General features: G+C 39.2%; 1 protein-coding gene across 1 annotated transcript in view; it reads left to right on the forward strand.

The window, feature by feature from the left end:
* Window positions 1-12,428, forward strand: part of LOC128658218 (serine/threonine-protein phosphatase 2A 56 kDa regulatory subunit alpha isoform) — a gene marked incomplete in the record, with an annotated part of 340,402 nt that overhangs the window by 218,223 nt on the left and 109,751 nt on the right. Inside the window, 3 exon segments of the mRNA XM_053712752.1 lie at window positions 3,155-3,263; window positions 4,594-4,647; window positions 11,627-11,677. Of these exon segments, the coding sequence (XP_053568727.1) occupies window positions 3,155-3,263; window positions 4,594-4,647; window positions 11,627-11,677 (214 nt within the window).

The following is a 12,428-nucleotide window of genomic DNA, read 5'->3' on the forward strand; positions in this document are numbered from 1 at the left end:
TCTTGCATTTCCTGTTGGGGAGGAGTTATATCCCAGAAGTAATGATGACCCGTGGACTGATCACACAACAGAAGAAAGGAATTTATCAGGTAAGCATAAATTATGTTTTTAAGGGCCATTTGTAGTTATTGTAGGCTAGTTTTTTTTTATTTTGGGTGGGCTTTTTTATTTTGATAGGGCTATTAGATTAGGTGTAATTCTTTTTTATTTTTGATAATTTATTTTTCGTAATTTAGTGTGTGTGTTTTTTTGTAATTTAGTTAGTTTTTATTTTTTGTAATTAGATAGATTTTGTAATTTTTAGAGTAGTGTTAAAAATTTTATTGGTAGTTTAGTTTTATTTAATTGGTAGTTACTTTTATTACTTTAATTAGTTTGTTAATTATAATAGTTTTGTTAGTTTAAATTTTTTTTAATTTGACAGATAAGTTTAAATGAATTTAAGCTAGGGAAATTGTAATTTTAATATAAAGTTAGGAGGTTTAGGGGTTTAGGGGTCACTAGTTTAAATTGGTTTATTTCAATGTGGGGGCTTTCGGTTTAGTGGTTAATAGTTTATTTTAGTATATTTAGTTGTGGGGGGCTTGTGGTTTAGGGGTTAATAGGTTAATTATATCGGCGGTGTGGGCGGACGGCAGATTAGGGGTTAATATTTATATAGTGTTCGCAATGCGGGAGGGCGGCAGTTTAGGGGTTAACTTTATTATAGTGGCGACAATGTCGGGGAGCGGCGGAATAGGGGGTTAATATATTTTTCTTTTTAAGGATACGATGAGTCCACGGATTTCATCCTTGTGGGATTACACCTCCTGGCCAGCAGGAGGAGGCAAAGAGCACCACAGCATCAGGGAGGAACAAGGAGTTCCTTAGCGATGACAGAAGTAGCCAAGATAATACAGTGGGCGGAGTCTCACTCCTGCCAGCAATCCACATCCCAGGGGTGGAAAACTGGGAAGCAGATTTTCTGAGCAGGCAGACATTTCATCCAGGAGAGTGGGAACTCCATCCCGAGGTTTTTTCCAATCTGATTCTCAGATGGGGCAGGCCAGAGTGGCATCTCGTCAGAATGCCAAGCTTCTGAGATACAGGTCAAGGGATCCCCAGGCCGAGCTGATAGATGCCTTGGTCTTTCAGCCTAGCTTATGTATTCTCTCCATTTGTTCTCCTTCCCCGGGTGATTGCTCGAGTCAAACAGGAGAGGGCTTCAGTTATTCTCATCGCCCCTGCGTGGCCTCGCAGGATTTGGTATGCCGATATGGTGGACATGTCATCTCAGCCACCGTGGAAGCTCCCATTGAGGAACCCTTTCTCATTCAGGGTCCCTTCCATCATCCAAATCTAGTTTCTCTGCAGCTGAGTGCTTGGAGATTAAACGCTTGATTTTATCTAAGCAAGGTTTTTCTGATTCGGTCATAGATACCTTAATTCAGGCACGTAAACCTGTTACTAGGAGTAGGGTTAGGATTCCCAGGATTTTGTCTTTTCTCCAAGAAGGATTGGAGAAGGGGTTGTCAGCAAGTTCCTTAAAGGGACAGATTTCTGCTTTATCTATTTTGTTACACAAGCGTCTGGCAGGTGTTTCAGATGTTCAGTCTTTTTGTCAGGCTCTGACTAAAATCAGGCCTTTATTTAGAACAATTGCTCCTCCTTGGAGTTTGAATTTAGTTCTTAGAGTTCTGCAAGGAGTTCCCTTTGAACCCATGCATTCCGTAGCTATTACGTTATTATCTTGGAAAGTTTTATTTTTGGTTGCTATTTCTTCTGCTCGAAGAGTATCTGAGCTTTCGGCATTGCAGTATGATTCTCCTTATCTTATTTTCCATGCGGATAAGGTGGTGTTACGTAGTAAACCGTGTTTTGTTCCTAAAGTTGTTTTAAACAAGAATATAAATCAGGAGATTGTTGTTCCTTCTTTGTGTCCTAATCCTTCTAAGAAGGAATGTCTGTTACATAATTTAAACGCAGTCCGTGCTTTAAAGTTTTACTTACAAGCGACTAAGGATTTTTGACAAAGGTCTTCTTTGTTGTTTTTTCAGGGAAACGTAGTCAGAAAGCTATGGCTACCTCTCTTTCTTTTTGGCTGAAGACTATCATCCGTTTTGCATATGAGACTGCTGGACCGCAGCCTCCTGAACGAATTACGGCTCATTCCACTAGGGCTGTGGCTTCCTCATGGGCATTCAAAAATGATGCTTCTGTTGAACAGATTTGCAAAGCTGCAACTTGGTCGTCTCTTCACACTTTTTCCAAATTTTACAAATTTGATACCTTTGCCTCGGCTGAGGCTGTTTTTGGGAGGAAAGTTCTTCATGCAGTGGTGCCTTCCATTTAGGTTCCCTGTCTTGTCCCTCCCTTTTCATCCGTGTACTATAGCTTTGGTATTGTATCCCACAAGTAAGGATGAAATCCGTGGACTCATATCCTTTAAAAGAAAAGAAAATTTATGCTTACCTGATAAATTTGTTTCTTTTTGGATACGATGAGTCCACGGCCCGCCCTGTTTCTATGAGACAGGTATTTATTTTTGTTAAACTTCAGACACCTCTGCACCTTGGTTTTTCCTTTCTCTTCCTAACTTCGGTCGAATGACTGGAGTGGGAGGGAAGGGGGGAGTTATATATACAGCTCTGCTGTGTTGCTCTTTGCCTCCTCCTGCTGGCCAGGAGGCGTAATCCCACAAGTAAGGATGAAATCCGTGGACTCATCGTATCCAAATAGAAACAAATTTATCAGGTAAGCATACATTTTCTTTTTTAGTGGCGGTAATGTCAGAGCGGGATATTAGGGGGTAATACATTTTGCGATGCGGGAGGGCCTCGGTTTAGGGGTTAATAGGTAGTTTATGGGTGTTAGTGTACTTTGTAGCAGTATAGTTATGAGTTTTATGTTACAGCTTTGTAGTGTAAAACTCATAACTACTGACTTTAGATGGCGTTACAGATCTTCTCGTTTTAGGCTGTAACTCACTTTTTAGCTTTACCGCAAAACTCATACCGGCGCTATGGGAATCCCATGAAAAAACTTAATTTTTACGTGTGCGGGACTGATGTTGTGGTACAGGCTAAAATCTATGAAACAATATATAAACATATACTCTTGTATTCTAATCTATAACTCTGAATTTTATTACAATTATTTTTGCTTTTTATCACAGTATTATCAATGGATTTGCGTTGCCATTAAAATCTGAACATAAGCAATTTCTCATGAAAGTCCTAATTCCCATGCACACTGCAAAAGCATTAGCTCTGTTTCATGCACAGGTAAGTGTGATCAACTTGAATTTACCTAAATTATGTGTCACCCCTAACATAATAACAATAATAAAGTGTTTGCAATGTATTACAGAACTACTCATACAGTATATTCTTAAAGAAAGAGGTTTTGTAAACTATATATAATAGCAATTTAAGCACAATTTCAAGGTGATTGGAGACTATAGATTTAGAATGATGCCTTCAGCATTAGCCTAATTCTGGTCCAGAACTTAAAGGGACAGTCTTCTCCAATATTGTGATTGTTTCAAAAGATAGATAATCCCTTTTATTACCCATTCTCCAGTTTTGCATAACCAACACTGTTATATTGATACTCTACAGGGTCTTAAAAACAGGCAGAGATTTAGCGTTTTAGATGTTATAAAGTATATTAATCTAATAACGCTGCAGAATCTGTTGGCGCTTTACAAATAGCAGATGATAATAATAATAATATTGGTTAAGCAACGCTGGGGTATGGGCAGTAAAGGCGTTATCTATCTTTTTAAAAAGTATCAATTTTGGAGTAGACTGTCCCTTTAAAGGTGTCAGCTGTAACACCTTAGTTGCTTAAAGGGACACTCTAATGTAAATTTTACATATGTGTAATTTTGGCATAAAATATTAATTAGTATATGCTTTCCTATTTGCTTAACCCCCACAAAGTAGCAGAATTTTTAACTCCTAAAGAGACACTAAACGCATAGGTAAAGTTCTGATCCTTTGCAGAGGTTAATCACGTAGCTAAAGTCTCACTCCTTTGCAATGGCTAAAAACACACTATGGCAATTGAATGTATAGGCTTTATGAATAAAGGTATTTTAAATTGTTTAAAAACATTATCTTGAAGATGTCAAGATTACTCCCTCATAGTCCCAATAGAACCATTATCTAGAATTGGTATCCTCTCTCTTTTTGAAATGTTAGACACAGTTCATGATTGTCTTGTTAAAAGGTTCATCCTCTGTGCTATTCTGGTTAAGCCAGGTCCTGACAGATTTACAATGTGCCTTTTTTGTTCAGTTGTCTTGATTTGTGTCTACATTTACCAATCAGTGCACATGCGTGGGGCTACCAGTTGCGTGCATGTTTTGCCAATGCAAAAACATGTCCCATTTTACTATGATCTTGACAGCACAAAAGGTATCAGAAGAACTGGTCATTTATAGTGAGAGGCAATAAGGAAGTTCTCTTGACTTGAGAATGCTGCCATTAAAGTTGACCTAGAAAAAGGAATTACTGTGGATAAGAATGCACTTACTAGATCTAATGCTATAAAGATCAAGAGTAATATCTTATTTGTTCATCTAGCTAATGGCTTTTGTTGTGTCTGCAGCTTGCGTATTGTGTTGTGCAGTTCTTGGAAAAGGATACAACCCTCACAGAGCCAGTAAGTATTTGTAGGTAAATTATTATTGTTCCTCCCGCATTTACATGCTTGTTAAGTATCTGCTGGAATCTTAAACTGAACTGTGAATTTACTTTGTTTTCCAAATGTAATTTTTGCCATAGACTCCTAACATTGCAACAAAAATAGAGAATATTAAGCATTTCACTAAACATATATTACTTCTGCCACAGGAATAGGGAAAATGAACCTATTTGCAATATATCTGAAGCTTGATCACACAGCTAGTTAAAATTTAAAAAAATGTAGGGCTGCAACAACTAATCTGTATGAGCGATCATAAAAATAGTTGTCAATTAAGTGGTTTGTGATTAGTTGGTTAGTCGCACGGCACCAGCTGCTTCACTCCGATGGACTTTTTCTTTCTATCTAATTAATCAGATAATAATCAGGCGATGAACCGGATAGAAAAAAAATGAATACCATTTCTTTTGCATGATGTACCGAGTCCACGGATTCATCCTAACTTGTGGGATATTGTCCTTCCTGACAGGAAGTAGCAAAGAGAGCACCACAGCAGAGCTGTCTATATAGCTCCCCCCTTAACTCCACCCCCCAGTCATTCTCTTTGCTGGCTCTAAGCAGGAAGAGTAAAGAGAAGAGGTGTTAAACTGTTAGTTTTTATTTCATCTTCAATCAAGAGTTTGTTCTTTTTAAATGGTACCGGTGTTGTACTATTTGCTCTCAGGCAGGACATAGATGAAGATTTCTGCCTGGAGGATGATGATCTTAGCATTTGTAACTAAGGTCCACTGCTGTTCCCACATGAGCTGAGGAGTACAGGAAAACGTCAGTGTGAGGAACGGTTTCATGCTATGCAGCAATGAGGTATGTTCAGTCATATTTTTCTGGAGAGACTGTGTATTTCAGAAAGGCTGACGTTATACCCAGGAGGGTAAGCGGTAATCCTAGAGCTAAAAGAAGTGCATTGCTTAGCTTGCATATGGGGCCAATTACAAATATGGTTGACACTGAATTGCAAATGTTTGTGAGTAAACGTTTTTTGATTTGGGAGTGCTTTAACGTTTTTGTGGGCAATAATGTTTTGGGCAAACTTTATTAAGGGCACACATGGCTTAACTTTTGGGTCTTAGAACCCACATGGCTAGTTATAACCGCTCTGGTGCGGTTCTTTAAGGCTGAGGAGACATCGAAGTGAGATGGGCGGGGCCTATTTTCGCGCCTCAGATGCGCAGTTAGTTTTATCAACAAGCAGCAAGCTCTAACTCCTGAGGGCCCTGGTGTATGTTTTGGGCCAAATCAAAGCTTTTACCCCACATTTTCGATCCCTAAGGGCAGGTAGGGCCACAGCAGGGCTGTGGCAAGGTGCTGAGAGTTTTTTTCTGGATCTGGGCCTATTTTCGATCCGGCTTGGAAATGAAGGGGTTAATTGTTAAAAAAAAAATTGTGGTGCAATCTTAACTACCTATATTGTGTCTACATACAAAATTTTGAAAAATTTGGTGCATGTTTAGGCTGTTTTGCAGAACGTGTATGCTTTTTTTTTCTCTTAAAGGCGCAGTACCGTTTTTTAAGATTGTTATTTTTTTCACTAAATAAAGTGTTTTCATGCTTGTTTGTAGTCATTACTTACTAGCCTGTTCAACATGTCTGATATTGAGGAAAGTCAATGTTCAATATGTTTAGAAGCCATTGTGGAACCTCCACTTAGTATGTGTCCCTCATACACTGAAAGGTCAATAAATTGTAAAGAACATATTTTAGCTACTATGGATGATTCTCAGTCAGAAGAGAATCAGGTTTTGCTATCTAATTCTCCCCAAGTGTCACAACCGTTAATGCCCGCACAAGCGACACCAAGTACTTCTAGTGCGTCTAATTCTTTCACCCTGCAAGATATGGCCGCAGTTATGAATACTACACTCACAGAGGTTTTATCTAAGCTGCCGGGGTTGCAGGGGAAGCGCAGTAGGTCTGGTGTGAGAACAAATGCTGAGCCCTCTGACGCTTTATTAGCCATTTCCGATGTAACCTCACAATGTTCTGAAGTGAGGGGTTTGCTGGCTGAGGGAGAGATTTCTGATTCAGGAAATATGTTCCCTCAGACAGATTCAGATATGACGGCTTTTAAATTTAAACTAGAACACCTCCGCTTATTGCTCAGGGAGGTTTTAGCGACTGGATAATTGTGACCCTATTGTAGTTCCAGAGAAATTGTGTAAAATGGACAGATTCCTAGAGGTTCCTGCCTACACTGATGTTTTTCCGGTCCTTTAGAGGATTTCGGAAATTGTTACTAAGAAGTGGGATAGATCTGACGCCGTGCGGGACTCGTGGCAGACGGTCCCTAAGGTGGAGGGAGCTATTTCTACCCTGGCTAAGCGTACAACTATACCTATCGAGGACAGTTGTGCTTTCAAAGATCCTATGGATAAAAAATTAGAGGGTCTTCTGAAGAAAATATTTGTTCACCAAGGTTTTCTTCTCCAACCTATAGCGTGCATTGTTCCTCTAACTACTGCAGCGTCCTTTTGGTTCGAGGGTCTGGAGGAGGCTCTTCAGGTTGAGACCCCATTAGATGATATTCTGGATAGAATTGGGGCTCTCAAGCTAGCTAATTCTTTCATTACAGATGCCGCTTTTCAATTGGCTAAATTAGCAGCGAAGAATTCAGGTTTTGCCATTTTAGCGTGTAGAGTGTTATGGCTTAAGTCCTGGTCTATTGATGTGTCATCAAAAGCTAATCTTTTAGCCATCCCTTTCAAGGGTAAGACCCTATTCGGGCCTGAACTGAAAGAGATCATTTCAGACATCACTGGAGGGAAAGACCATGCCCTTCCTCAGGATAAGACGAATAAGATGAGGACCAAACTAAATAATTTTCGTTCCTTTCGGAACTTCAAAGGTGGTCCCTCTACCTCTTCCCCTGCCGCAAAGCAAGAGGGGAATTTTGCTCAATCCAAGTCAGTCTGGAGACCTAACCAGATTTCGAACAAGGGTAAACAGGCCAAGAAGTCCGCTGCTGCCACCAAGACAGCATGAAGGGGTAGCCCCCGATCCGAGACCGGATCTAGTAGGGGCAGACTTTCTCTCTTCGCTCAAGCTTGGGCAAGAGACGTTCAGGACTCCTGGGCTTTAGAAATCATAACCCAGTGGTATCTTCTAGATTTCAAAGATTCTCCCTCAAGGGGGAGATTCCATCTTTCTCAGTTGTCTGTAAACTAGACAAAAAGAGAGGCGTTCTTACGCTGTGTAGAAGACCTATATACCATGGGAGTGATCTGCCCAGTTCCGAAAACAGAACAGGGGCAAGGGTTCTACTCCAATCTGTTTGTGGTTCCCAAAAAAGAGGGAACCTTCAGACCAATTTTGGATCTCAAGATCCTAAACAAATTCCTCAGAGTCCCATCCTTCAAGATGGAGACCATTCGGACTATTTTGCCAATGATCCAGGAGGGTCAATATATGACCACGTGGACTTAAAGGATGCGTATCTACACATTCCTATCCACAAAGATCACCAGTTCCTCAGGTTCGCCTTTCTGGACAAGCATTACCAGTTTGTGGCTCTTCCCTTCGGGTTGGCCACAGCTCCCAGAATTTTCACACAGGTGCTAGGGTCCCTTCTGAACACATCCACATGCTCCAGGCTGAGGCTGGCTCTCTTTTTGCAAGCTATTTGCCTGCAGCAGAGAAGAGGCGCTCAGATGGTGTTGAGGTGCCTGATATGCATAAGTTAGGTTTTGCTAATTTCGCCAAGGTGGGATATTTATCTTTGTTAGCTCCACCAATGCAAAGTGTCTTCCTCCTTGGCAAGGGGTCTTTCAACAAAGTAAGCCTGGACTTCATTCTAACATTAAAATATCTTAAATATCTATATACAATGTTAAATAATCAGCTATAAGGTAAGGAAAAAATATCTAGTCCGCCCTTTAAAATAACAAATATATAATTATAGATGTTGAATTTTGTACAAATTACAATTTATTAAAAATAAAATATTAAAGTCAAAAGTGCTATTAGGACTATATATATTGATAACAGGACAAAGCCTTACACATGTATCTATACAGTACATATATCAGCAATAGCATGCAATCAGCTAATAATTGTTCAAACAGATAATAAAGCACATCAATTCAAGTAATAACTCCCATCAATCTAGGGATAAGTGTAAATAATTTGTTCTGCACTATATCATGCAAAGCATAGTCCCAAATCACCTGAAAAAGTGAAAAGTAAATGTCTGTAGACGTCCTTGCGGCTAAGGATATAACCATAAAACTCAATATTAGATTCAAAGGAACAGCAAACACGATTTCAGTCAAAAGCTAAATAGCTCAGTTTATTTAGAAGTTCCAAACAATGGTAGATAGTCAGACATCTGACGCATTTCGCGCATTCGCACATGCGCTTCATCAGAGGCTAATGAGTCTATTGACAGGAGGGCTTAAAGGGACACTGAACCCAAATGTTTTCTTTCGTGATTCGGATAGAGCATGCCATTTTAAGCCACTTTCTAATTTACTCCTATTATCAATTTTTCTTTGTTCTCTTGCTGTCTTTATTTGAAAAAGAAGGCATCTATGCTAAGGAGCCAGACAATTTTTGGTTCAGACCCTGGACAGCACTTGTTTATTGGTGGGTGAATTTATCTACCATTCAGCAAGAACAACCCAGGTTGTTCACCAAAAATGGGCTGGCATCTAAACTTACATTCTTGCTTTTCAAATAAAGATACCAAGAGAATGAAGAAAATTTGATAATATGAATAAATTAGAAAGTTGTTTACAATTGCATGCTCTATCTGAATCACAAAATCAAAAATTTGAGTTCAGTGTCCATTTAAGTACACATCACCGTGTAAGCTTTAACTACGCAGAATAATTAATCAAAAGTATAATCTCGAGAGAAAACTTGCATATAAAAACAATTACTACAAGGCCAACATAGAAATTGTTACTTTGCCTCATATATACAGAAAAACTAAAACATAATAACAAGTTAGTTCAAACTTTACATAAAAAAAAATGTTTTAAACAATTGAATGAATTTTAGAAAAGAACATACAAATTATTATTATTTAACCCTTTCGTGTCAGGGTTAAAGTGCCTACAGTAGACAAATTGAAACCAAGCGATCGTGTACACGATCGCAAGATTTCAATTATTGGATCGCATCTGGGAGGCGTCCCTACAACCCTGGGAACGCCCCCAAGACCGTGATAAGGTCCTGACAGCACAGAAGGCTTCAGGACAGTTAGCTATGACGTTCTATTCCATCATAACGGCTTTAAAGCCCAGTCTAATTATGACGGAATAGAACTGCGTAACGGCTTTAAAAGGTTAAAAAAAAGAAATAGATCAAACGGAAAAATACAATAAAACAAGAGGCGAGTTACATCTCCGCCCATCGAGCACAGCTAAGTATGATGAAGCATACTACTATTGGTTGAGACGGTTTATTGCAGTGATTGGCCGGTGATATATACTTAAGCCCTCCTGTCAATAGAGTCATTAGCCTCTGATGAAGCGCATGCGTGAAACGCGTCAGTTGTCTGACTGTCTACCTACCATTAATTGGAACTTCCAAATAAACTGAGCTGTTTAGCTTTTGACTGAAATTGTGTTTGCTGTTCCTTTGGATCTAATAGTAGTTCATGCGGTTGGGAACCCTGCTTATTCACACTTTAAGTCTCAAGCCTTGCCACATCCTGATTGATGTTGCCAGCCATTACCGTTTTTTGCCTATCCCCGCATCTGGAGCCTATAGTAGGCAAAGAGATGCACTGACGTCACTTCCGGGAGCCAAAGAGTAAGGAGACACAACCACTCGGATGGAAGGAGTCTGACCCTGCCTGAGGACATTTCCTGCAGCCGTGACTGAAGGGCTTCATCGCCAGACCAGGATCGCCTACGGAGGTTGTCAATTACAAGCAGGTCGTATCAGATGAGGAACGGGTGTTGCAAGTGACTGACTTAAATAAGTATACCTTAATGTGCCATACCGGCATCCTAGGCACTGGCTTTGGGGTACCGAGACAAGCACTGTGCTCCTATTAATTGGGACTAACTGCATGATATATTACAGTCACTGGCCCGATTTGCTTGGACGTATCCAGTAATTGCAGCAAAGCATATACCTTTACTGCTCATTTACTACTTGTTTAATTCAGGTCTACTCTGATATTGTTTATCGCATGAAACCTTTGTATATTATACATAAAACACAATATCATGTTCATGAGTTCATCGGAGTGTAGCAGCTGGTGTTGTCTGTGTGCAAACCAACTATTCACAAACTAATTAATCGATAATGAGATTCGTTGACAACTATTTTCAGCTCTAGAGTGAATCAGCAGGTGCCGTGCAACTGATCAACTAATCGCAGACCACCTAATCAATAATGATATTCGTTGACAACTATTTTTTTGATCAGTTTTACCGATTTTTAGATGTTGCAGTCCTAAAAAAATATATAAAAGCTGTGTTCTCATTTTCATTTGTTATGCCCTTTACTCCACATAATCTACATATTAAATATAGTATTACTTTAAGTGCTGTTAAGCTTAAATTTTTACTTAACAGAAAATATTTACAAAATGAAATTCCGCTTGTCATTTTTGTTACCACTTCTTACACAAATCTGTTAAAAGTAGAGAAAATGGTGCTTAAGCAATTCTAATGAGTAATATATTCTTAATTTTGAGTAGGAGGATCTGGAAGTTAAAAATAAGCCATGTATGAAAATCAGTTGTTACACTCAAGTGAAGCTGAGCTAATAATAGTATTAGTCCTGCTTTCCATGTATTCATTTGTACAGTAAAGATTAATCATAACCTACATACACTGCAATAAATGTTTTTAAAAAATGCTCATTGAAGGTATTTACAGAGTTGGCCAAAACAGACACTGATTTTTATCTCAAACTATTTTTAGAATCTCATTGTTTTTGTTGGGTGATATTTTTTTTTTAAAAAAAAATGTGATTTGTTTTATAGGTTATTCGAGGATTGCTTAAATTCTGGCCTAAAACTTGCAGTCAGAAAGAGGTATGGTTTGCTTTTTACCCGTTATATGGAGAATTCTCTTGTAATTTTTATTCTAAATTATAAAAATATCAATAAAAAAATGTTTAGCTCATCAGTGTGCTATTTCTTTAGGTAAAATGCAATGAATGTGCCTTAGGTGTTCCAGATTCTTCGTTTGAGGTCCATTTTCCCCTCAGAGAACTGCTACAGAAAGATGGAGGGGGGATTGGAATATAGGGTAGTGACATAATTACTTCTGGTGTAGGAGTTAGTCACAAGGCTGCCACATCTGTTGCAGGGACCGGTCCCCAAGCCTCCTCCTGTTGGGTCGTTGAGATACTCCTTATAGTGAATCCTATGCTGTTACTTATACAGTACTGGATGGGCTATCCACTGGTAGCAGTCATCCCTGCAACTGCAGGCATGGACCTAGATTACAAGATGCATGGTATGGCTTTTCTGCGCGCGATATGGTCTTTGTGTGCGGAATGGTCATTGATTTGATATAACAAGTCGTGCGTTCTGTCTTTCCCATTCCGCACTCAAAGACCTGTAGTTATGTGTTTTGCGGAACATAAAAGTTTCACAAAACACATAAAAAATACCTTACAATGTACACTTACATCCATAAACTGCACTATTAACCTCTAAACCTCCACCCCCCCACATCACAACCACTAAATAAATCTATTACCCCTAAACCACCATCCCCCACACCGCAACCACTAAATAAATCTATTAACCCCTAAACTGCCATCTCCCCACATTGCAA

Source organism: Bombina bombina, chromosome 4 (assembly GCF_027579735.1).
Source record: "Bombina bombina isolate aBomBom1 chromosome 4, aBomBom1.pri, whole genome shotgun sequence".
Classification (NCBI taxonomy): Eukaryota; Metazoa; Chordata; class Amphibia; order Anura; family Bombinatoridae; genus Bombina; species Bombina bombina.